The sequence below is a fragment of the Equus przewalskii genome, chromosome 32, assembly GCF_037783145.1.
Source record: "Equus przewalskii isolate Varuska chromosome 32, EquPr2, whole genome shotgun sequence".
Classification (NCBI taxonomy): Eukaryota; Metazoa; Chordata; class Mammalia; order Perissodactyla; family Equidae; genus Equus; species Equus przewalskii.
In genome coordinates, this window is record NC_091862.1 from 8,954,777 (window position 1) to 8,980,231 (window position 25,455).

The window sequence follows — 25,455 nt, forward strand, 5'->3', positions numbered from 1 at the left end:
TTTTCTTTGCAATCATTTAAAAATGTACAAACTATTATGAGCTCATAGGCCATACAAAAACAGGCAGTAGACGAGGTCTGGCCTGAGGGCTGTAGTTTGTCCATCTGTGCTCCCGGCTGCCCAGTTTCAAGAATGAAGTCGAAGGCTAGCACCACCTTTTCTAAATGGGGGAGTCTGTAGAAAAAAATGTATAACTACAGTTGTATCAGGGAAAAAGCTAAATTCTCCCTCTTTTGAGGCATTCTTTTCCAGATGGCTAAAAGTAACTGGAGCAAGGGCCCCATCAAAAATCAGGGGGGAGAGGTAGAGAGGAGGTGTTCTTCTAGAGTAATCCAGGACACTTCTGTACCTTCAGAACCACTCTCACTTACCCACAATGGTTCGACCATCTCCTCCTAGCTTAACCCGCAGAGGGTTTCCATGCGAATCTTGGAGGTGCCTTCCTTCTGCGTTCAGTACTAACCCACGATCGAGATCCACAACCTAAATCCATAATATGGATTAAAGAATATATTGGACATTTCAAAATGTTCACATTAATCCAACCACATGAATATGTGCATGAAGCTTCCACAGAAGGAAACCATCACGTGAGCAAGAAACATTCTTTTTCTCAGCATCATTCATAAGATTTAATAAGAATAAAATGTAAGACAACCATATTTCATATAGTAATAGCTTACCCATAAGAAATGTAAACTGTTTTAGGTTCCTTAAATATATGAAGATGTTCAAAATACTTTTACTGGTTAGTACATTGTGTGTAATGCTGAAAAGAAGGGAACAACCTCAGTGTCCATCACTGGAAGGAAGAGATTAAGTAAATTATTCCAGACAGTGCAATACTATGCAGGCAAAGAAAAGGATTTGGAAATTCTACATATATTGATATATACTGATGTGAACTCAGATTACAGGACTATTTTGCAAAAATAAAAATATATTCATTTGTGTCTATAAGCTTAAAACTGCAGAGAAAAAAATCTGGACAGATATTATCCCAAATTATTAACAGTGGTTATCTCTGAGAAGTGGTTTGGGATGCTTATTTTTTCTTTTTTTTTCTTTTGAGGAAGATTAGCCCTGAGCTAACATCTGCCGCCAATCCTCCTCTTTTTGCTGAGGAAGACTGGCCCTCAGCTAACATCTGTGCCCATCTTCCTCTGCTTTATATGTGGGACACCTACCACAGCATGGCTTGCCACACAGTGCCATGTCCTCACCCAGGATCCGAACCTGCGAACCCCGGACCGCCAAAGTGGAATGTGCGCACTTAACTGCTGCACCACCGGGCTGGCCCCAGGATGCTTATTATCTTTTTCATTTATATCTGAATTGTTTTAACTTCTTGCAAGGAACATGTATTCCTAGTGTATTAAAAATGAGCTTTGCTGTTAATGTTAAAAATCAAAGTTGCTATAACAAAAACAATTGAATTTGTAATTAAATTTGTATGCATGCAAAAAGCTCATATTCTGAGGAATTATAAAACTTAAGGAAAGCTATTATTATCTCTGTTAAGAAACAAGCTCATGCTGTAAACTGGTGGTTCTCAAAAGTGTGGTCCAGGACCGATAGCCTCCGCATCACCTGAGCATCATATATTATCAGAAATGCAAATTACCTGGCCCTACCCCAGAGCATATTTGACAAGCCCCTCCCACCCTATGATTCGGATGCTCGCTAAAGTTTGAGGACTACACCTCTGCAAGATCAGGCCACTGGAGGAACCCCTGCAAGCAGGCCACTTGGTTGGGTGCTGTCTCAGTAATTTAAATAAAACTTATTTATATAAACCCTACTTTTGAGGTCTACTCCATACAGTTTCAATTCAAATTTGTTGATGATGATATTTTGCTTTATTAATATGCATTCTTCCTATTATAAATTTCTGTTCCTTTGAGAAATGATAAGATGTATCTTTAGATCACCTGGGCCTGAAAATTTCATGAAGTGCTTTAATATGTTTTCCTAAAACCTTATTGTTATAAATGGGAAGTTGGGGTTTTTTTTTTTGTTCTCCCCAAAGCCGCAGTGCATGGGTGTATATCCTAGCTGTAAGTCCTTCTCATTCTTCTATGTGAGCCGCCACCACAGCATGGCTACTGACAGATGGGTGGTGTGGTTCCACAACCAGGAAACAAACCTGGGCCACCGAAGCAGTGAAAGCACCAAACTTTAACCGCTAGGCCATCAGGGCTGGCTCACAAATGGGAAGTTTTGCCTTGGAATTCTACTATGAATAATGTGTTGACTCTTTGAAGAAATATTTCAAAGCCCAAACACTGTTAACTGTTCTGCCCGTTAACCTCAACCCACCAAAAATCTCTAAACATTTATCTTAACCCCAGAAAGTTAGTCATTTAGCTTAAACATACATGAAGTAGTAATATTTATTTTTTATTTTATACAAACGACTTCCAACAACTTGGAAGATTCAAAAGGTGATCTGATAAAAATTGCCTATTTGATTCAGGGTTTTTTGATTTCTTTATTCGTTTTTACCCTGCTTCCCTTGACAAAGGATTTGGACAACTTACAGAAAACATGTGCACTATTTAATCAAACAATAAACAAAAAATAAAAATAAAATAAAGCTTTCAGGACTGGGAAAATAGAAGCTCATTGTAAAGGGCATGCATCAGATTCTATGCCATTGCTGTGGTTGGGCCATATCTTTGTGTGATCAAGGCAAATGAGAAGCAAGGGCCCATGCCTTATCCTACTAGCTAGAGAACTTACTAGAACACAAACTAGCTACTCAGGAGAATCAAAGATTTTTCTGAGTACTGAAGGAAACAGTATACAAGTATGTTGCCATCTGAGTGGTTAAAGCTAGAGAAGAAAAGAAAAGACCGCTTCATTTATTGTTATACAATGTCCACCATTTTTCTCTTCCCAACAGCATGAAAACAACTAGTATGTGTAAAGAAGTTTACCCTACCCACTTTGTTCCTTGAGGGCCATTGATAATTCTTTGTCCATTGGGTTTTCCATTACTACCAGGAAGTACTTTCCCTTCTCCATTTGGTCTGCCATTATAACCTACACGGGGCAAAAGAAGATAACAGAACCTGGTAAATTCAACATTCTTGGAATCTTGGCTTCATACCACTCTATAAGTAGTAACACATCATTTCAAACAGAAAAATTAAACAGAATTTTAAACCAACAGCTCATATGCAACATAATGATAGTTTTGACTTGTGACTTCTACACAACAAAGAGATAAACATCTACTAAGAATATGGCAGTCAGTTTCCTGACAATATTAGGGGAATGAGAGTGTTCAGCATTAAGTAAATTTTCCAGAGAAAGCAGTAGCTGTAGTTTTATTTTTGCCAGTTGGGAGGTGGAGGGAGGGAGAGTTGGAAGGATGGAGAAAATTATCTCTAAATGTAGTAGCTGCTGTCCTGCTTTTCTCAGCAGATTATTTCTATTTCTAGCTGACTCAGGTCCCAATCATCAATTGCCAAGCGTAACTGCACGGCGCTGACTCGAACTTGCTGAACTCTGTGGGATTGCTTGAGAAGCATTTGCTCAGAGAGAAAACAGAGGGTCCAGTTAGCTGCCCTGCCAGTTTCTGTTTCTGTCTGTTGCCTTCCTCTGCCCTTTCTCTTCATCTCGTGCCATTTCTGATCAGCTAGTTCGTAGGCGGCCTCCACTGGGAGCCTTCTGTGATCCAGTCTTGCCCAGGGATAAAGCGTTTGAGCTCTCTGACAACTATTTGGAGGTCAGAGACTTATTTCTCTCACTCAAATAGTTAATGAAAATCAAATACTGAGTTTCTTGCCTGTTACTCCTCTGTGTGACAACCGTCTTTAACACGCATTTTCTGGACATTTTGAACAACACTCACTGATTGCAATGTCTAAGCAATCCACACCCAAGACATTTGAGTTTGTCCCAGGGGATGTTCAGCGGAGGGTTTCATACACAGGATGAACGAGAACAAGATCCAGCCTACAAGGTATTGTATTCCTTTCTGCCACTCCTTTAAAATATGCTGGCACGTGAGCAACTAAACAGAACCTAAAATACAGGAACCTGAGTTTGCCATTGCGGCTGTGACACATTTTCACAGATTAAGAGCATCTATGTTAAGGATTCAAAGAGGCGACATGGGACAATGGAACGGCAGAGGGCTGTAGAATTACTGTTCCAGACTGGAATGGCAGCTCTGCCACTTACTTCATAGCTGTCTGACCTCGGGGGAACCACTCAGATCTCCAAGCCCCAGCTTCTTCACCTGAAAACCAGGCGAAACAACGCAAACGCTAGGAGATGGTTAAAGGATGAAATCATGTTGCATTTGCAAAGCTCTCAACACGGTGCTTAGACAGAGTGGATAGGAGATGCTCAACAAAATAAAATAAAATCCTTTCGGGCATTGCTATGGACACTACTGAGAACTGTAGAGAAAATGGTAAGCGACTGAAAACGAATTACCTTGTCTGAAAGGGGGTCTCACAGGCTGGCGTGAGAGAGGGTTCCGGAATCTCGAGTTCATCATGCGCTGGCTCAAGGAGAGCATAGGGGTGGTGGAAGAATAGACAGGAGGCGCGCGGGTGGTGTACCGCGCCCAGGCGGGCGTGCCCACCGTGGGGCTTGGGGTGGCAGGGCTGCGAGGGGGCTGTCTGGGCGGCAGGTGCGAGGCTCTCGGGGAGCTGCCTGGAGGCGGAGAAAGAGGACGCTTCACTGGGGTGTCGTTGTCCTCCTGGGAGGAGCTCACTCTGGGAGGTGCAAGCACAAGGGTAGGCTCTGTCTTCTCTTTGGCCATTTTCCCATCCGCATACTTGCTGCCCCTGGGGCTGGAGGAGGGGGGCCACTTTGCAACAGAGGAAGACAGAAGGTCCTGGTCCTTTCCTCCTTTAAAAAATCCCGCGTCTTCATCATCCTCGGCTGAGACCGACTGCTGAGATTTAGACGACAGCGACTCCTTTTTGGACGGCGTGGCCTGGGGCCCTGCTCTGCCCGGGACCCTGGGGCGGGCGTAGGGGTGGGGGCTGCCGGGCCTGCCGGGCCTCGGGGAGGAGCCTGGGGGTCTGCGGAGGTGACTGTCGCCCGCGCTTCCTGGCTGAGCCTCCACCTGGCGGTGCTTGGGAAGGGACAGGGTGGCCTCCTTAGCCTGGGCTGGGGGCGCGGGCGCCCGGACACCTCGGGCCTCTGCCTCTGTGCTGTCCTCCTGGTTTTCGCCATATCTGCTGTCGCCATCCCCGTTCTGATTCTGGGGAGACGTGGGGCGCACCCTTTGGGAGTTTGCTGCGTGGGGGGACTGACTGTCTCTGGACGCGTAAGGATCGGAGAAGGAGGCGATTCCCTGCGACGTGGGGTGGGGACGCCCAGCCTGGGGGAGTGCAGGCTTGGAAGGCGCACGCCCCACTTCCTTGCCCTGGGGGCCGCGGGGCTGTTGCTGCGACACGGAGATCGCTGAAGAAGGCTGCTTTTCCGCAGCGGCAGCCCCAGCACCCATCCTTTTGGGCACGCTGGATCCGGGGTGGTGCTGTGACCGTGCCGCGGGCGGCGGAGCAGGGGACAGCTGCGTTTTGCGAGACCCGCCCTCCGCGCCCACGTCGGTGCTCTGTTGAACATCCTGCGCCTTCGACCCAGCTTTGCCCTGAGGATGCGCACCTGCCCAAGTTCCCGCAGCTTTGGGGTTCTCTGCCACCGACTCCTTCCGCAGAAGGTTCGTCCCTTTCTGGGGGCCTCTTCTTAGGTGGTCCACGCCCCGGAAGGCAGGCTGCCTGGAGGAGGAAGGCACGTGGTCATTCACCACGGTGGCAGGAAGCGGCTTTTCGTCTTCTGCCTCCCTCTCTTCACTGTCTTCATGGGTACTAGAGCCACGCCTATGGTTAGAAGCTGGGTGAGAACTCACCCTCGAGGGAACTCGGGGGGACACGGTGGATGGTGGGGGGCTGGAGGGCTGAAACCGGGGTCCTCGGCCATTGCCAAACCTGTTTAGATATCTGCCGTGGGCAGCAAAGGGCCTGTTTCTGAGCAAACTGAAATGTCCAGAAACAGGAGGACCTGCTGGCAGCCGGGTTCGAAACGTGGGAGCCGTGGCCTCAGTCTGCCTCCCTTTAGCTTCTGCATCATTGTCGCCATCGCCATCGCCATCAGACGCATCGGCTCCCTCAGAGACCTGTGTCCTGGAGGAGAGACGAGAAGAGACCGAGGGAAACTTGGAAGGCCGTGATGGCGCATTGGACTTGGCGGCTGCGGCATAATGCCCATCCTTCCAGCCCCTGGAGAGCGGAGAGCGGGAGTGTGGTTCTGCGGGCAGCAGCCGAGATGACCCCCCATGGGGTGGAGAAAGTCTCGAGGGTGGGACTGGAGCACTCGAATTTTCCTCCGCATCCTCAGAATAGGGTGCCCTCCGAGCTGGCAAGGCTGGTTTTGCGCTGTGGTGCGCGGAGCTCCTGTCCCGCATGGCGTTCCAGGCCGACTGGCGGCTGGACGGCAGGGCCGGCCTCGAGTGGGCTGCGCTCTTGGGAGGCAGCTGCTGGGAGACCGCCTCCTTGGGGTGGGGGGAGCCTGCGGCTGGTTCTTCCTCATCTTGGCCCAGGGAGTCATTGTCAACAGAGCTGGAAGGCAGGTGGGTAGAGGGTCTCCCTGAAGGGCGGTGAGGGCTGCCCTCCGTGGGCTGGGGGACAGAAGAGGCCGAGGCTGATGGGGATGCCCCTGGACGAGGGTGGGAGGCCAGTAAGGAGCCACGCTTATCTACACCTTCCTTTCGGGGCAGTACTGGCATTCGGGCTCTCATGGGAGTCCTTCCAGGAGCAAAGACCGGGTGGACAGATCTAATTGGCGGCCTCTGCTGTGGCTTCTGGTCCTGAATCTCCGAGGGTGATGTTGGTGGGTCTGCTCGGGATTCCAGTTCCTCGTCATCAGTGAGTTCTGTTGACTGAAGATCCAACTCTTCAGGCTTCCTAGGGGGAAGTAGGGGTTTTCTGGGCACCCCACCGTTAGCCAGTATTTTGTTCTTCAAGTCAAGAAGTGGATTCTTGACATTTCTGCCTCGGGGAGAAACAGGCAAATGAGTGTGTTTTGAGGATGCTGGAGCTTTCGGAGAAGGTGCAGAAGGCTCGGGTTTTTCAGGTTTGGAATTATCCTCTGTGTTTGCTTTCCGCTGAACATCAGACGCACTGGTCGGGGCTGTAATAGATTTTAAAGAATTTGCCGTCAAAGAAGAAATTGGAAAGCTGTGCAACAGAAAGTATTTAAATGGCAGTATGGAGGCGTTGAAAATTAGTAGTTATAATTGATAATTTCTCATTCTCTGGACATTGCACATTTATTTCCCCAATTATAGCAATCTCCTTTTAAAGTTCTGTTTGGCTTTAAGTAACAGATATAGGCCTAGAAAATATGTGTATTGAATTTCTGTAAATTGAATCAGGTTATGTCAGCTTATTTGAAGGAATTCTGAAGTGGGTACTTTGAAGTAATTCATGGATTTTGTAAATGTAAAATCTTATGTAGGATTTTTTTAATATAACTGTCAGGACATTACAAATGCATTACAGCCATTCTTAACAATGTAGGCAAGAAGTACACATGAGACTGGTGTAAAATGCTGAATGATCTATACTCAAAATTATATGGAGATGTGTTGTGTGTGGCTTGCAAGTAACTGGAGTAACAAATTTGTAATTTTTGAGGCATTACAAAGAGTTCCCTATTGCCCCAATATGTCCTTACTTGCTTCTTCCTTCTTGATGAAAATCCCTTTAATAATGGATACATTTGTAATTCCAAAATAAGGCCTAAAATAAAAAGACTCCTAGGGTAGGTAAAGCATTATATTATGTGTACCCTACAATTTTCCCTTTCTGGAGAGCAGAATTGAATGCAGAAAGGGATGCTGTAAGGGGAGGGGAATTTATATAGCAATGGGAATCCCGAAGGAGCAAACTTCGTCAATTTCAGTTTCTTCCAGGACAGAACTGTTTCATATTGAGCTATACTGTGGATCCTCACAGTATGTAATGAAGGAGACAGCTACCAATATCTGCTGTAAATGTGGGGAAGCAGAAAAGAAACCACAGTCTACAAACACCCCACTCCAATTTTGGATTTTATTAACCTGCTTGGTTTTGATACTGATCAGATAAACAAGGTAATGGAGATTCTTCTGAGTAAAGTTGCCCTCTAAAATAATGGAATACAAACTAAAAAATTTTAATGCTATGTAGAAATTGAAGAGTTAACAATTAAAAACGTCACATTACACTTGTAAAAATGTTCTTTCCCTGTCATCATAAACCCCAAATTACACAGGGACATAACATTAACCCCATAATTAATACGTTCCTGCTGTTGTAATAGTAATGAATGTTATTAGCAATCAATATCATTTTAGTCTTTGGGGAGACGAATTTCTAAAGGGACCCCAAAAATTATCTGAGAAATCAATCTGCAAACTTAGCCCAAAAAAATCACCCGCGGAGCAGTTCTCAACCCAAGAGCACGATTCAAAGTAACACACCACAATTAGCAGTAGTAAAGAGAGCCACAAATACACAATGCTTACTTGTTGGCATAGCGACAATGAAGGCTTTGGAGTGAGGCCCCATTCCTCTCCTGTTTGCCGCCCGGATTTTGAAAAGATAGCGTTCCCCAGGCTGCAGACCATCCACTATGGCAGAAGTAGTGTCTCCAGGATAGGTGAGGGATTTTGCTCCAAACGGTTTGAGAGCCGGGGCGTATGAAAGAATGTATTCTGAAATGATTTGGCAGACGGTTGGAAGGAGGAAACTGAAAACAGTCCTGTGTCCAGCAGACAGACTGTATGGGCAGGATGAATTAGAACGTGCATTACTAAAATTAATACTCAGCAATGCACGCCAAGTCGGCAGCTGGAGCATAAAGACACAGTAGAAGGTGAACTAGCATTCATTCAGGCCACCAGACAGGGCTATCGAGTGAATTAGCTGGCAATTTTCTATTTCAGCAAATTAAACATATGGACCCCAGGAGCCCCATCTTTATACAATTTACCCAAAATATTTACACTGCGTTTGGGTTTTTTCTTCACTGTATTTATTTACTAATTTACTATGACAGAATTAATACATCCTGAGTTGAAGAAACCATGGGAAAAGAAATGACAGCTGCAAGGAACTAATTCTGAGTAGCTGCTGACATCTTCAAGAGTTTCACTTGATTTATCTGGGCTATTTTTATTTGCACATTAAGCCAAATAAATTCCATTTTAGGAATATAATTTCACTTTTGTAGGAATTATAAAAGTTCTTATTGAATATATGCATGTAAGGATAGTTCACAGTGTTTAAAACTGGGGGGAAAAGTTGCTAAGTAGTAGATTTATGTGATGTTTAATGTTTCCATCTTTAATTGGCTATATCTGTAAACATATAATACTCTTGAACTTTGAAAATCATAGCAAATTCAGTCAAAGCAACTGATATATCTCTATGCCCGTATGGAAATATTGTAACATAAGGAAGCCATATTTTACAGCATAATTTTCAGCCTCAACTAAAATCTGTCATGCCTATTTTCCTCCCAATGAACGCAACATTTACAAGACTTATCAAGAATGGTAATTTGAGTTATAGAAAAGCCAAGCAATTATCATACTTCCTAGGGAAACATGCAAGATTTTTTCTTTTCCATAAGATCTAATCCTTAAAAAGGACGTTAATTAAAAAACTTTCAACCAAAAATGCTTTTGCAGCATTTGTCTGAAAAAAAAAAACACAGCATTCTTTTCTCTTTGAAAATGAACAAACTAGTCATTTGTGGTGGTCAAAAGTAAGAATTAAAAGAACCCACTGTCTATAAAATTTTGTAACTCAGATTTTTTTTATGGATCCAATTCATCTGGAAAAAATTTAACCATGTCAAAGGATATTCTTCTGTTATGTTTTATATTTCTCATACATGAAAAATGCCCCAGTATAATTATAAATTTTCAATCCCACCACTAATTACCTAAGCAGGGTTAAGATATGTGAGTCCTTTTGGACATAAAAACTCAAAGTTACTATTATTTCTGGCAGTATTTACTTGACTGTCATGAGCTTCTTTCACCAAAGAGCTATAAATATAAACTAGATGTGTGAGAAGGAAAGAAAAAAATAAGTAACATGGTAATAAAGTCACTAGAACGGCAGTAACTAATTTTTTTAATAACTAAAAGAAGTAGTCAGCCAAAAAATGTCTTCATTAAACTTTCAGAAGCCTTTTCAGAATCACAAAAATAATACAGAAGGAGCCGATGTTCAAATCATCATAAAAAGAATGATTAAAGGCACCAACTAAAGATTTATTCTCTTCATTTGTTTCTGATTTATTTCACTGGTAAAGATGAGAACAACAGTACAATATATTCCTAAAACAAACTTGAAAGTAAAAAAGCATTAAATTTAATACTATTTTACGTATATCTCCCTTAACTTCTATTATTCCATGAAAAGACATCCTTACAGGCCAGCAAAGATAACTTAAGCTGAATACAAAAGAGAGCCATTCAACTTCTTCAATTAAGAAATTCCCAAAGGAGACTAGTGATAATTTTCTGGATTTCTTTAAGCTTACACAAACTTTTCAAGTTTCAGGGCATATTAAAGTTGTCTTCCAAAATCAAGTAACAGTAAAATGATTTGAGGGTCAGCCTGGTGGCCGGTGGCATGCTCCACTTTGGCAGCCCAGGGTTCGCCAGCCTGGATCCCAGGCACGGACCTACGCACCGCTAATCAAGCCATGCTGTGGCAGGCATCCCACATATAAAATAGACGAAAATGGGCACAGATGTTAGCTCAGGGCCAATCTTCCTCAGCAAAAAGAGGAGAATTGGGGCTGATGTTAGCTCGGGGCTGATCTTCTTCAAGAAAAAAAAAGAAAAGAAATGATTTGTCCTTTTATCCAATATTCTTAACAGACTATTTTTAAATTTAACTAATTGTAAATATTTTATTCTATTTTACTGTTTAAAATTTACAATATTATTTTTCTATTTCAAGGCCCCATTTTCCTCAACCAAAAAAATAATTAATTAATTTAAAAGGGTGATAAAAAGGGAAAAAAATCCATTTTCCATTTTATTTTATTACAGTACTTGATTTTTAAACCTATGAAATATTTATGGTCCCATTTAAGACATTTATGGTCCCACAGGGCTCCTGCTCACTCCTACTTTCCATGATCTTACTGGCACAATGAAATGACCCAGAGCATGAATAACAAGGTGTCATTTACACGAGTAAAGGTTGTGATGTCACACCCACACAATTAAAAACGCCCCCCCTGAGAGCAGCACCAAAATGTCTGCATATGGGGAAGATGAAAAGTCATCTTCGTGACGACCTGGATCTTCCTGACAATGAAAACCCTGCATGAAATATCCTTGTCCGTTGGGTTAGCACCCCATATATGTATGTCGCTTCCTTATTGCTTTTGCAGTCACTAAGCCTGCAGTTAGAACCAGTGTTGATCAGAGTCAAGGTACTATCTCTGTTTGGGGTATTTCATTCCCGTGTGGCCCTTATACTTTATGAAATGAGGTTCTTACCTTTCACTTTCCCCTCGGTCTCCGGCAGTGCATCCCACGCGACAGTGACAGCGGTGGGTTTGCCATTGACTGGCCAGACGTTTAAGTTCTCAGGAGCTGTGGTAGGAGCTACAAAAGGACCAGGATCCAAGGTTTAAAAATGCCCTTGTGGATCTTTGCAAGTAAATGACATATGGTCTCTACATACACATTTATTATTAAAGAGCTACTGTCTTAAGTTTTATTATACGTGAGAGAAAATTCTGCACTTGTTCTTTGTGCCACAGAATGATTTACGACAGTTCTACCAACTCGTATAGTGAATTTAGACATATCTAGGGAAATGCTTTTGGGAACTCCGAATTTCTTTCATTGATGAATAGTGAAATATACAAACAATGTGAAAATCCAGTTCACATTTCTTTTTAATAAAGCTTTTAAAGACATAGTTTAAAAGAAAGTAATTGTAGCTTTGAATACAGTGTAAAATTCTCCCCAGAATCAAACATGATGCCAGTTTTAGGAAACAAGAGGCTCTTAGGAAGACAAGCCATGCGTTACTCAGGGGCATCCATGCACATGTGCTCCACATGTCAGAATAACATGCTAAGGAAAATGGTCAGTGAAGGATAAAACTTGGACCCAAAGAAAGTGTTCTTTGTGTTCATACGTAGAAACACTTCCAAGATTTAAGGTTAATCTTGCTTTAAAAAATGCCTCTTCTGGCCTTTATCACTATTGGCTTCTTAAACTGTCTTTAAATCTTATTTCAGGGGTAATTCCCAAATGGAAAACCCAAAGGCCGTTTTAAATACAGACCCGATTCTGGCGTTCTCTGGAAGACGGAGGTGCTCCACTTTCCATCTCTTTCACCCTGTGAAATACGGACTGCAAATTCATACATGGTGTCTGGAATCAGGTTCTCGATCAACACGCGTCTGTGGGAGATCTGCTTATAATCCCACCTGGCTGATTCTCCCTTCTCGCGATAGCGCACAGTGTACTGTCTATAAGAAACAACAAGACATCAATGCACCCAGTCGACAATTCTCTGCAGCTGAACACTAGATTCCTTGCTGGTTTTCCTTCCCCATAAGTGATGGCTTTTGGAGGTAAGAAAGTAACCAAAGAGGAGAAAAATCTAAACTTCTGACTATGTTATGGGCTGAAAGAACCTACTTAAGATCCAGGGAAAGATGTCTGAAGTCGGCCAGAAAAGATGGAGCTTGGTGTCTTTTCAAGACCCAAAAGTCTTACTGCTCAAAACATCAAGCAGAGACTAAGAAGGAAAGGGATAGAAGGGGGACAACCTTTATGAGACGTGTGTGCATGTTTGTGTAGGGATGTGTATGTATGTGGTGTAGAGAGGGCAATATTAAGAACCAGAACTGGCCCAAGATATCTTGGCTCTCCAGAAAAGAAAAACAAGAAGACTCATCTCATGCCAAAGCAGGTATGTTTTTTATAAGTTCTCGAGGAAAGGCGACATGTGGTTTTGAGTAGACTTATCACCTTATGAGAAGAAGCAAAATGTGTAACAAACAGCAGGATAGAGTCGTTTATAAAAGGACCTCTCTGGTGTGTGATTATCTATCTAGAGTGTGATTACAGAAACATGGTGTGAGCTAACATGGTCATATTCAACCACCCCAGGTAGAAGACATGATCAACACTCTAAGACATGCAAATGTCATGTACTGCATGTCTTTTCCAAGAAATTTTCTTTGAGGTTGCCTTGCAGTAGAAAGCACTGGATGCATTAAAAATGTACTATTCATTATGATATTTAATAAGTCAGGATAAGATTTCAGTTGCAGACACGGCACACCAATTAACACAAGAGTTCTGCTAAGAAAACTCAAATCCTCGTTTTCATCAACATGTTGGAAATCAAAGTCCAATGGGAATCAGAGACGCTTCATGTTGGGGGAGAGCATCTGGCTAGGGAGAGAATCACTGTGAACCTTCTAAAGTCTTTCAAAAGAAGCAGATGTCTTCTTTGTACTAGTGGACAGTGACAGAAACTACATCTAATGCAAATAACAGCATATATATATATATATATATATATATATATATATATATATATATATACATATAATTCCAGCATTGTATTTCATTCATTTTTTTAAAGTACATTCACTTTTCCTGATTGCATATAGGTTCAAAAATTGATATATAGTGACTAACCACCAAACCTTTGGCTTTCTCTTGACTATGTAAACTATTTAGTCACTTACATAAAATTTTGATGACTATATTAATCTCCCACTACCTGGAAATGGTATTCGTGGGTGGTCTTGTTAATGCAAAAATTATTTTACCCTTATGATTGGTTTTTCTTCTATTGCTATTGCAAATCAATATAAAAACCAGAATAATATAACGTCATGGCTTAAGAGAAAAAACGGTGCATTTTGTTATGCACAAATGAGCTGGACATGAAGCAAGTCAGTGTTTGAAGAATGTCTAAAGAGGAACCACCATTAGAGGCATTAGACAAATGTCCACTACTCTACATAATCCTCCTTCCTCCTGCCACTCTTCCCAATAACAGGAGGAACCGTAAGACTCCTCCCGAGATGACCCACATGCTCTGCACATGAACAGATCAGAAATGAGACAAAGCAAAACACAAATGGGCACAAAGAAAGAAACGGAATCTAAGAAATTTCCAGACACAAGATAAGACTTTAAGTGAGATGTGTGGTCCTGCTGTGTGCATTACACACGAGGCCCTGGTAGCATCTGATCTGTGGGAAATGTGTGACCACACTTGGGATTAGCTGGATTGTCACAGAATGCTTTACTGGTGAGCTACAGAAGAGGCCAGCGTTCACATACGTCAGAAGACATGATCATTCAAATAAATACGTCTCTTTTTTTTTTCCACCCCAAAGCCGCAGGACGTAGTTGTATATCCTAGTTGTAGGTCATTCTAGTTCTTCTGTGTGGGACACCACCAGAGCATGGCCTGATGAGCGGTGCATAGGTCCACACCCAGGATCCAAACTGCCAAACCCTGGGCTGCTGAAGCAGAGCACGCGAACTTAACCACTCGGCCACGGGGCCGGCCCCTACATGTGTCTTCAGGGCCAGAAAAACCACATCTCATACATAAAGGCAAAGAAATAAGGAAAAGTACCTTGATGCAACAACTTTCTTCTGTTTTTCCAAAACAGGATCCACCCAGGCCACAAGCACAGATTGGGACGACATAACCCGGACATTGATGTCTTCAGGCACGTCCATTTCATCCTCTTCTGAAATGACAATGGGATGCATGGAAAGGCTGTCTCTAACAATGGTCTCTACCCTGAATTCCTTGGGCCTCCAGAGTTTATTATTTACCCTGTATAATTTTTAAATTGCTTATGCTTAATGTAGATAAAATGAAAAGAATAGAAAGCTAAACAATTACTTGATCGGTGAATGTAGAAAAACCAAGATCTCCACCCTGGCTCTTCTTACACAGTCTAAGAAATGCACAGTTCACCTTAAAAGCTGCCCGACGCAACTGACATAAAGAACAGTACACAAGTGATGCTGAGCCTTGGCCAAAGATCCTCCAAGTAACTCAGTGTTTTGCCAGTATACACTGTAATTTTCAGGGAAATGTAATTTTTACGGGAAGCAGAAGTTTAGGGGAAGAAAAGCTCCAATCAGAGCATTTCCTTGGTGATCATGGCATGAAATGAAAACTCTGATTCAAACAACTGCCCAAATCACATTGAGTTCAGCGTTCTCACATTTTAGAACATGTAATTCCAAGGCAGATTCAAAGTTATATTCAGATAAAAAATAGAATTCAGTGTGTCAATTTCCAACAGAATAGATCCTCGTCACTAAGCTTGTAGTTTTTGTTCAATCTCGAACTTAAATACTCACAGGAGTCTTCAATTTTGCTTTTTAGTCTCTTGGAGTTTTTGCTTTGGTTTTGTTTTGTGTTTTTTTTCTTTTTACCTTTCAGGGACCATGTTTCAAAAGGATGTGGCTTTTACTACAAGTAGGGGAAGATGGAAATATTTAGCCTGTTAGAAAAGTGATACGGACTTCTGCTATAGCAGCAATTAATGAATAAAAAAGTGAAACAACATGTATGTGAGGCTTCTGTAATACAATGTAAAAAATTATAATAACTATAAATATAAAATTATAATGTATAAATATGATATGTAATAATAGAAGAACATATTATAGAATATAAAATTATAATCCACAAATAAATTGTGAATTCATGAAAATAATTAGACTGCAGTTGCCTCTCTCAATTAAGGCACATGATCCAGAAAAGGTATACGTAATTTGTTAAAATATAAGTAGTATAAAAAATATCTGTGAAGGGATGTGGAAAAAAGTATTCCTTAGTAAGTGACCAATGATCAAGCTATCAGCAAGGCACTACTACATTCTTCTCTCTCTTCTCAATGCCATTTTTACGCAATATTAGCTGAAATAAAGTTTGAGTGCATATCTTCCAAGCCACCTCCTCCACACCCACTCTTATTTCTCTCTGTTCACAGTCGATAAGTAGGCCAATTTATGCATGGATCAGATTATGCCTTTAAATGGAATAAATACTTGGCCGCTCCTATCGTGGCAAATCTGTGCAGTGAAGCCATGCAAAATATACAGAGAAATATATTTCACCAAAGAACGCTCTAACCTCTGAATATAAAAGAAACACACTTGTATCCATAATGTGCCCAAGTCTGCCCTGTTGTTTCCTTTATATTCAATAAAATCCATGTAATTCATTACCCAGTCAGCATCACCTGGAAACAACACTGCATTCACCCCTAGACCATGGCTCAACCAGATGCATCCTTAGAAACATACCTGAAATCTTCCGCTTCGTTAGGGCCGCCCTGTAGACTGGCTGACTCCTCCCCTGGGCGTTCATGGACTGCAGGGAGACCACGTACACTGACTCGGAGGCTGTGGACCAACGAGCAAGGGATGAGGCTCTGTGGTTGGTGTTCCGAGGACACACATCCCTAGTTGTCTGCGTCCCTCCCACCTTCCCCCTTCCCGTCTCATCTTTCTGGGGCGTTCCCACTTCTTCAGGACAACTAAAGGTGACAACAAAGCACTGCAGGAACTAAATAAGAACACTCCTACGTTAGAAAATGTGGAAGCGATTTGTACCTACAGTCTTGAAAATGAAATGGGTTTCCATCTCATCAGCCCCAAAGAAAGAAGAGCAATGTTTAAGAAATCAAAGAATAGCATATTTACCCACATAATTCCCCCAATTTCTTTTTAGTTCCAAAATAAAGAAGGGGCGACTCTGGTTTTATCTGTCCTCAAAAAGAAGGGAGAGGGACAAGAAAGGCCAGTGGGCCAGGTCAGCAGCCCCGAAGGGATGCTGTGCCCTTCGAAAGTAAAAGCCTCAGAACGGAAGAACAAATGGAAGAGTTTAAACATATCCTTTATTTCTGGATTGTTCTTTCACTTAGTTCCCCACTCCCACCCCCCAAAATTGCACTTTGGGCCCACTAGCATTCAACTTAACCTAAACTTGAAAACTCTATTTGGAAAAAAAGTCACAATGATGAAATGAAACTTGTAACTCTTGAGTACTATGGAATCATAGAGTCTGAGACCCACGTGAAACCTCAGTTATCTTCCAATTTGACCTGCTTATTTAAGAAATAAGGACATAAAGCCATGAAAATTGATTGATTCGCCCAAGGTCACACCCCTAAGAAGGCCTCATTATCTTCCCTGACCCCAAGGTTGCCGATGCCTAACTTGTCTCTACTGACAGAGCTTCTTGTAGCAGCCCTAATCAATTCACAAATAAAAATGAGGCAACCTGATATATTTCTAATGCAGACAGTTATAGCAGCATGTAATACCTAAGTAAATTAATAGATCCTAAAGGAAACTTACAACTCTGGAGTCCTTCCTTCAGGAATTGCAAACTTTCATAAGGCAGTGGGAAAATAAACCTTTTGTTTTTACAAACAGCATGTGGAGTTACATAAAAGGAGACCCGTGTCCGAAAACCTCACACAGAGAGCCCTATTTATGTAAAGTAAACTGCTGTAGGCTATCAGATTTCAAGGGAAAGAGATAATATTGACAACCTGCTCTCTCTCTCTCTCTGTAGGGCAGGTGAAACTCACACTGTGCCGTGAGTAATTTATTTAGGCTAAGGCTCTCACATCTTAGTCTACCAGAGAATTTCGAAATGCAGGTTTTATACAAGGCAGGAATCAAGTTTGATACACTTGGATCCACAGAACATCAAACTAAGCTTCTAAACAGAGGAGCTGCTTCAGCTCTGTTAACTTCTCGGTGCTGTTGACAGTGGACGCATGCCCAAAGGCAACAAAGAAAAAACTGTGCCCCACTGCCGTCCAGCTTCACGATCCAGGAACATGAATAAATAAATAAGTGCGAAAAGCAGTGGCCCATGATTTATCAAGAACCACCAAGAAATGAATAATTCCCCAAATCGACATTTTTATGTATTAGCAATGTAATTCTTAAAGTTCTTTGATTTTTTTTTTTATGCCCAGATTCTTGATTTGCTGAGCTCTCCAAACTAAACTTGGCTCAAGATTACCACGAAGGAAGAGCTTTGTACTGCAGTTAACTAGAATAACAGCTCACGTGTGTGCAGTCCAGTCTCTTCGCTGTGTTAAGCATTTCACGTCAATTCTTCATTTAGTCCTGACAAAGCCCATGAGGAAGCTACTCTCCTTGTCTCCATTTCAGAAGAGGAACCAGGCTCAGAGGAGTGAGATCACCCCCGCAAGGTCATGGTCTAAGTGGCAGGGCCAATTCTCACATCCGTTCTGTGTGGCTGCAAACCCCAGGCTCTTAATAACGCAGGCAAGGATGTTAACAGGCCCAGGGCTGAAGGGGCACCGGGGCTGAGAAAGTGCCTGACAGCTGGATAGGAGGAGAGCACCCCTGTTTCATAAAGAGATAATGCAGACTATGCAATGGTATAAAAACACGCCTACGTCTGTGTTCCTGATTATTGAATAAAAGGTGGAAATAAAATTGCCAAAATGATCCCAGCATCACCAACCCAGTGACCCCAAGTACCCCCCCACTGTCAGAGCCAATGTATTTGCTCACTTTCCCAACCTGAAGTGGACCTCGAGTGTGTGATGCGTGAGAAACTCTGAGTGTCTGGACTTCTGAAGGTCTGTTGTAACTTTCTGAAGGACTCCAAACTGAAACGTCCTCATTCTTTTATTACCGTCCAGCTCCCACCTCACATCCTGGGGCTTGCTATCTCCTCTCCCCTCCACTTTCCCTGTGGGCCTCCTTTGACCTTGGGATTGACACTGGCGCTCCCACTGCAGCACTGCCCGCCTCCTGGGCCTGCTTTGCTGTCTCCAGGCAACTTTTACAAGAAGGAGCTCTACTCACACTGTTGATTGTCTGTCTCTGTGAGCGACTGCTGGGGCCTCAGGACCTGGGGTGATGACTGACAGAAGATGCCCAATAAGACGTAGTTAATGAATGACTCAGAGGATGAGGTTTCTGCTGCCAGTACCTCAGGCTCGCTTTTCTCCAAATTTCCTTAATATCTGACCATTCTCTGCAGTATGACACTTTCAATGGCATCTGGGTTATAAGCAGAATTAAACTACTATCCAGCATAAAACCAGGAGACAGGCGTCCCATAATACAGCAGGCCCACTCTAACATACCCGGGGAATTGATTTCATCCTTTCCTCCCAGGCATGATGGAGCAAGCATCCAGTAAGACCTCCTCCTCCTCATGGTAACCTCTCAGATTGTACAGAATGGCAAGCCCAATGCTTTTTACGTGGTGGAAATTCGAAAGCTATCATGTTGTAGTGGAAGCCCAAGAGACCAGCATTGTCTGTTCAGGTTGGGACCAGAGCCCACTCCCACCTCAGTTCCAACATTTGCTCAAGTTCAGGCAACAAAAAAAATCCTTCTGCCACCCTCAAGTGAGCCAGGTGTTCACTACTGAGGGAACGAATAGAACCAGTCAGATGAAAAAGTTGTCAACACCAAATGACATTTTAATGTGTGTTGTCTATGAAAGACCCAGAACAATGAAAACTTCCCACTGAAGAAATGCTCTCCTGCAGTATCAAAAATGCAAAAATAGTGACTCTACTCTTCTGTTGACATTCTGGGTAAAATCTGGCCCACATCACCAAAACAGAGCCGTTTAACCTGCACAGCACATTCAGGAATGAATGACTCAAGAGTGTCCACATTATTCAGTGGCTTCAGTGACTGAGCCTCTAGCTCCAGGTCTTGCGGCCAGTGCTGAAGCCAGGCTTCACAATGCACTGAGAGCTCAGATTTCTCCCTTGGCTTCTGCGATCCCTCGTGGTTCCGTGTGGCATTGGAGCAGAGAGGCAGCTAGTCTCTTTTGGCTGGAAAAAGTCTGCATTCTGTGCTTTGAAATGGCTTCAATGCTCTGCCTGGCTCGCTGCTGCCTGTGCCACCACGTGGAGACCATGGAGCCCACAGAGCGCCACGGCTGACCCTGTGCTGTGCATACCCAACGGACTTTTCCGAGAACGTCTTTGGCAGGTGGCTGAAGAGAGCAGCAAATAGCCTCGGAGGCTACTTCAGGAGGGAATCCAGCCTGGCCTTGCACTGAGTGTCTCTACCAGATCAGCATGTCCTGGGCAGTGTCTGCCCTGCAGCCCAGGGAGCCAGCCTTGAGTCCTGAGAACTTGGAGCTGCTTGTCCACACTTCAAGATGTTGTATGGTCATGCCTTTAGCAAAGCGGTTCTTGTCCTCAGGGCACCTGAGGAGCGTGGGCCCACCAGGCCTTCGTCCCCCAAGCAGACCTATTTCCACCACCACCGTTCTCGCCTCATCGGGCTGAGCTCCAAACCAGTGTTAATCGCTGCTGTGGCCCTGGCAGCTCTCACTCCAGGGTTCTCTTCTCCCCCTTCCTTCTACCATTCCTCTGTCCTGTCTCCAGCTAATCTCAGTTCTTGCCATTTGCCCATCCCTTGCTGTATCTGAGAGAAGATCTTATCTTTTATACCCCCGTAGGCGTCAATGGGCGCCACTCTGCCTTCTCATTGGTGACTCTGCTCACACCACACAGGCCTTCAGCTGTCTGCCCTTCTCTGCTACTTTGCCTTGAGCCATTCCTCCTTCTATCCCCAGCTCGTCATTGAATACGCTGGAAGCTGAGCAGTGCCTCACTATATGTAAGTGAAGAGACCACTGGATCCCATTGGAGTCTCCAGAAGGGCTCAGTAAACCACTCCATCTTCCTCGCCTGTGTACTGATCCAATTAGGAAATGAAGGAAGAGTAAGCAGCAGGGGCCAAAATATTTACTGCTGGTACAAACTAAGTTGCAGAACATGGGGACGAGTGTACTTTCTAATACGGAACCTCAGAATTAGACGGCCTCTGCTGCTCAGCAGCCCTGGGCCTTCCAGGACTCAGGGCACAGAGGAGCTGAGCAGAATGTGTGCTTTCTACAGGCCAGCTCCCCCTCAGGAGGAGGGATAGGAAGGGACCAAGCCACAGTTACCCAGTGTCACTTGCCAAACTCATCAAGTAGATAAGAAGGTGTGAGGGAAGAGGGAGAAAAGCAGGAGAGTTGCAGCCCTTGGCACTGACTCCACACCAAAGAAGCACCAGGCACGAGGAGAAGCACTGGCCCTCAAGGATCATGGCCAGTGTCCACTGTCCAGGCCTGCCAATGAATAAGTCCAGCAAAGGTCAGGCCTCGATCCAGGCTAGAATGATGCACAGAATCTCCCCCAGTCGCAGCAGAGGTGCCCTCCAGCCTTCCACAGCCAACGCTTCCTTTACCCCGTGAGGGTTTGGAAAGAGGGAGGAAGGCAGGGCTGGTGTGCAGGCTCCACTCGGCTGCCACCACATTTCATCTCAATGGGACTCAAGGTCCCGTGTCCTAGGATCTAAGATGAAGCTTAAAGAACAAAACGTTGAAAGCAGAGCAGAGATGGGAAAAGCATTAGTCCTCCCATAACATCCAGAAAAGTGGTCCAGTTCAAGAAATTGGTGCTGTCAGGTGAGGAAGCAGGTGCACTGGAAGGGTGGTCTTGCGCTGCCACCGACCAAAGGTTAAAAGGATGGAGGCATAGAGGATAAAACAAAGGGTAAAATTTTGAATAATTGTAAAACCTGAAAAATGACCATTTTAACTACAATAAAATGTTCGATCACGAATGAGCATCTAAATATTGAAAGGATGGGAGAGATCATCAAACACTGAATACCGCTTAATGTAACACTCACCAAGCTTTTTAATTTCATGTGTTCGCTCGTCTCTTGTCAGTGGGACGTAATTCATCTTCCGGCCACTTTCCCCGTAGCCCAGAAGAAAACCCCGTGATCTTCGTGGACTCTTGGCTCCAGACAGCCGTGGCGCCTTCCACGCAACGGACAGCCGGTCGTCTGAGGATCGCACGCGGACACGCAACGGCTTGTTTGGCACGTCCTTTTCTTAAAGAGGACATGACACAGAAACCATTAAACAGTACATCCCTTAGAGTTTACCATTGGGTATATAAAGTCTTTCCGAAGACTGAGCCACAACAATTAGCAGTTGGGCTTAAAACATCCATTTTTGGTAAACAATTCTAGTAAGAACATTTTTTCCCCAAGGGTATCTACACTCTGTGCATTTGTTCCTCCCCACATTTCAGACCAAGAGATCTCGATAACTTGAAGTGAAAACCTATCGTGTGTGAAACTGCCAGCCAGAAATCTTGGATATTTTATAACGTTCTTTTTCATCTATTTCCTGTTGCCCTCTTAAGGCCAAAACTGTATATTCTCTGCTGAGAGCTAAAGGTCAGAATACAGCAAACAGTCTTATGTGCTATTTATAACTGTCCTCCAGGAAGCTTTGCACTGTCAGGTTGAAAAGATGGGCTTTCCTGGCCTTTACGGTGAATCACCGAGAGCTAAATATAAACTGATTTGCGGTTTTGATATTAATTTTTCTTGCATGTCTGTCTTGCCCTTCCAAATAAACCCTGCCGCTATCTTCAGTCTCTGTTATTTCTTTCCCACTACATCAATCAATTTCGAGAAATCCTCTTGTGAAACTGATTAAATTCAAGAAATGCTCCACTGTGAGCTTTCTCAAAGCAATGCATTTTGGTGGCCGACACCTAGTACTCAAAGTCTTGCTTTTACATCAATTAAGAGCTGATAAGTTTGGGAACAAGGGACTTGTGTGCTGACTACCTTATGCATTTATAATAGTGAGCCACATTATAGCCCTTACTTGGGGATCCACTTAGGCTAAGGAGTGTCTCTGTGGTTATATAAGCCCGTTACTTCCCAGACATTCTTCCTCACCATCTAAATTAACCCCTTCCTCAATTCTAATTAATTTTATTAGACTAGAAAATTCCCAGCTAAGCTAAAGCAAAAACAAAAACTAATGTCATGAGTTAGTGCAAGCCTCAATAACACTATAGATACAGTCATGCATCACTCAACAACAGGGATACGTCCCAAGAAATGTGTCGTTGGGTGATTTCATCGTTGTGCAAACATCATAGAGTGTACTCACACAAACCTAGATGGTACAGCCAACACACCTAGGCTACATGGTACCAATCTTATGGGACCACCATCCTATATAAGGTTCGTTGTTGACGGAAACGTCATTATGCAGCTCATGACTATAAACAGCCATCGGAGATGGTTGCTCTGAACAGCAGACACCTGGCTGCAATGTTCTAAATCTAACCAAAAAGAATATGCATTTGTACACTAGCTGGAATTAACTAATCAGTCACTGGGCACCCCATTGCTAAAGGCTACTAAGAGAATACTGTGTAATGGTTCAACAAATATTTTCCCCAGTATATAAAGTAGTAATTATTAAGATTTTTTGCTTTTAATCCAATAGTGTAGCAAATGGACTAACTATATACAACTTCGCCTCGCACCCTGGTGTTGTGAGTGTAACCACTTCCACTGGGTCATACTGAATTGATCTCAGTTTTGGTCCAAGTTAAGAGGTGGGCTCTCAATTTCAAGGTCTAGCTTCTATAAAAATCAGGGACCACCAAGCGCCTATGGAAATGACAATTATGCTCATTATCGAGTTCAAGAGAAAGTAATTCTCTGAAAGTGTTCGGTACGAATAGTCCAACGCATTAACAGCACAGCATTGATTGATCCTATGAGTTCCTATATCAATCCTATGACTTGATTATTCCTATGAGTTCCCGTTGGGGATCTCTTGCTTGATGCTCATAACAATGTGACATCCGATGTTTCTAGAAAGATCCAGGCTGCCAAATCTTGTTAAGCGTTTGAGTTGTCCATGGGTGACTATATCACAGAAGCAGACGTGAACTTCCTTCATCAGCGTGTGTCGCTGCTGAATAGACCTTGTGTGGGGCTAGGGTAAGAATAATTTTTTGAAAAATACTCGGGAAAAACTCTTGTAAAAACTACCTAGAAAAGCAAAATCTGGACAGGGACCAGCATGTTGACTCTCATTTATCGACAATGACGTTTTCGTTTGTTTTTTAAAGTTAGTCAGCAGATTTTTGGAAGACATTTATCAGAACAAAATACACAACCGAGTTAATTTTTCAAGACTAGTGTTTGTGTCATTTTCAGATTTATGCAAAGTTAGGAAATAAATTTTCCATGAGCCATGAGCATGGGAATAGAGGTCAAGAGAGAAAATTTTAAAGGAAGCAGAGAACTTTTCTTCAGTCTCTTTTTACATCCTCTAAGGCATTCTTTTCCTCTGTAAGCCTCCAATTCAAACTATCACCACACACAAAAACTTCAGCTGGAACAGAAGACCTGCTCATGAATGACGTCACAGACTCTCTGAGGTGAACCACCTGAAGTCAGGGTTTGATTTCATGGGGTACCCAGCTTTGGGCAGGGGTCAGGGCTGTGTTTAAAAAAAAGTCTGTAAGATGAAAATGATCTCTGCCAACAACATATGATGTTTATTTTACTGTTATCAAAAGCTCATACTTCCTCCAGGGAACCTCAGTGATGTGGGGGTAAGAGATGACTCCTGCTCAAGTGGCCACAGGCCATTTGCATGGCTTGATTTCTCAGGTAGTGCTGGCAGGGTGACCACCCAACCAACACAATCTATTTCCCAAGAGACAGCAGTAAACAGGATTATGTCCATGCTGCTATCATCGACCTGACTGGCCTCAGTGCTACCCTCCACAGCTCTTGTTCTAAAGCCCTTTGTGGCCCACAACACCTCTCCCTTCCATGGCAGAAAGCACCACTCAGCATGGGAGTTCTGGGATGATGCCCAGCAAAATGGGCAAATCTACTGGAAACACATACACGAGTCTGAAAGAGACAGCTGAAAATAAATTATGGAACAGAAATGGCATTCCCTGCCCCGTGGTCCTGCGACAGGCCTGGGACCCTTCCAGCCACACATCCCACAGTGGGTACAGTGCTGGTGGAGAGCGCACTGTCACTGCTGGGCCTTGGGGAGCACTGCAGGTCTCTGCTCCAGGACACACCACCTCTGACGCTCCACAGTAGGATACTGAAAAAACAGTCATGAGGACAAAGGTCACCGGAATTTCCTAAAGTGACGAGGTCCCTGAAGGAGGAAGCAGGGAGTTTCCCAGGACGAGGAGCTTGGTCCCAGTGGCACAAGTTTGTCGCCCGAGGTGCCCAGCCCGTGGCTCTGTCCTGACCCACACCAGGCCCACTAAACATCAGCCACGCTGCCCAGTGGCAGCGCCAGTAGCTGCCCCCTAGGACTGCACAGGCTTTCACCCCAGGCTCCGACCTGCTGCCTAACCACCGAACACCAGGGTTCAAGAAGGAGGCCAGGCCTGCCGAGCAAGTTATGGGAGCAGGGCTGAGGCCAGCCCTTATAACCAACCTCACTGCCTACTTGACATAGAACTTTACAGTTTGTCACAAGCTCTCATATGGTTTCTTTTAACTGTCCTTACACAAACTCTTAAGTAAGT

The 25,455-nt window shown here is 43.6% G+C and overlaps 1 protein-coding gene and 1 long non-coding RNA gene across 3 annotated transcripts in view; one reads left to right on the forward strand and one right to left on the reverse strand.

The window, feature by feature from the left end:
- Positions 1 to 25,455, reverse strand: part of FNDC1 (fibronectin type III domain containing 1) — a 96,816-nt gene that overhangs the window by 30,129 nt on the left and 41,232 nt on the right. For both annotated transcript variants that reach the window (XM_070603289.1, XM_070603288.1), the window contains exons 5-13: positions 21,755 to 21,961; positions 16,355 to 16,453; positions 14,661 to 14,778; positions 12,335 to 12,522; positions 11,537 to 11,644; positions 8,534 to 8,722; positions 4,450 to 7,155; positions 2,945 to 3,045; positions 372 to 483 (exon numbers count right to left, since the gene is read on the reverse strand). In XM_070603289.1, coding sequence (XP_070459390.1) covers positions 372 to 483; positions 2,945 to 3,045; positions 4,450 to 7,155; positions 8,534 to 8,722; positions 11,537 to 11,644; positions 12,335 to 12,522; positions 14,661 to 14,778; positions 16,355 to 16,453; positions 21,755 to 21,961 — 3,828 coding nt within the window. The remainder of the gene's footprint in view (positions 1 to 371; positions 484 to 2,944; positions 3,046 to 4,449; positions 7,156 to 8,533; positions 8,723 to 11,536; positions 11,645 to 12,334; positions 12,523 to 14,660; positions 14,779 to 16,354; positions 16,454 to 21,754; positions 21,962 to 25,455) is intronic.
- Positions 3,948 to 15,753, forward strand: LOC139080828 (uncharacterized). The gene is made up of 3 exons (XR_011535649.1): positions 3,948 to 4,426; positions 12,289 to 12,627; positions 14,698 to 15,753. It is a non-coding gene; the product is annotated as an uncharacterized lncRNA (long non-coding RNA).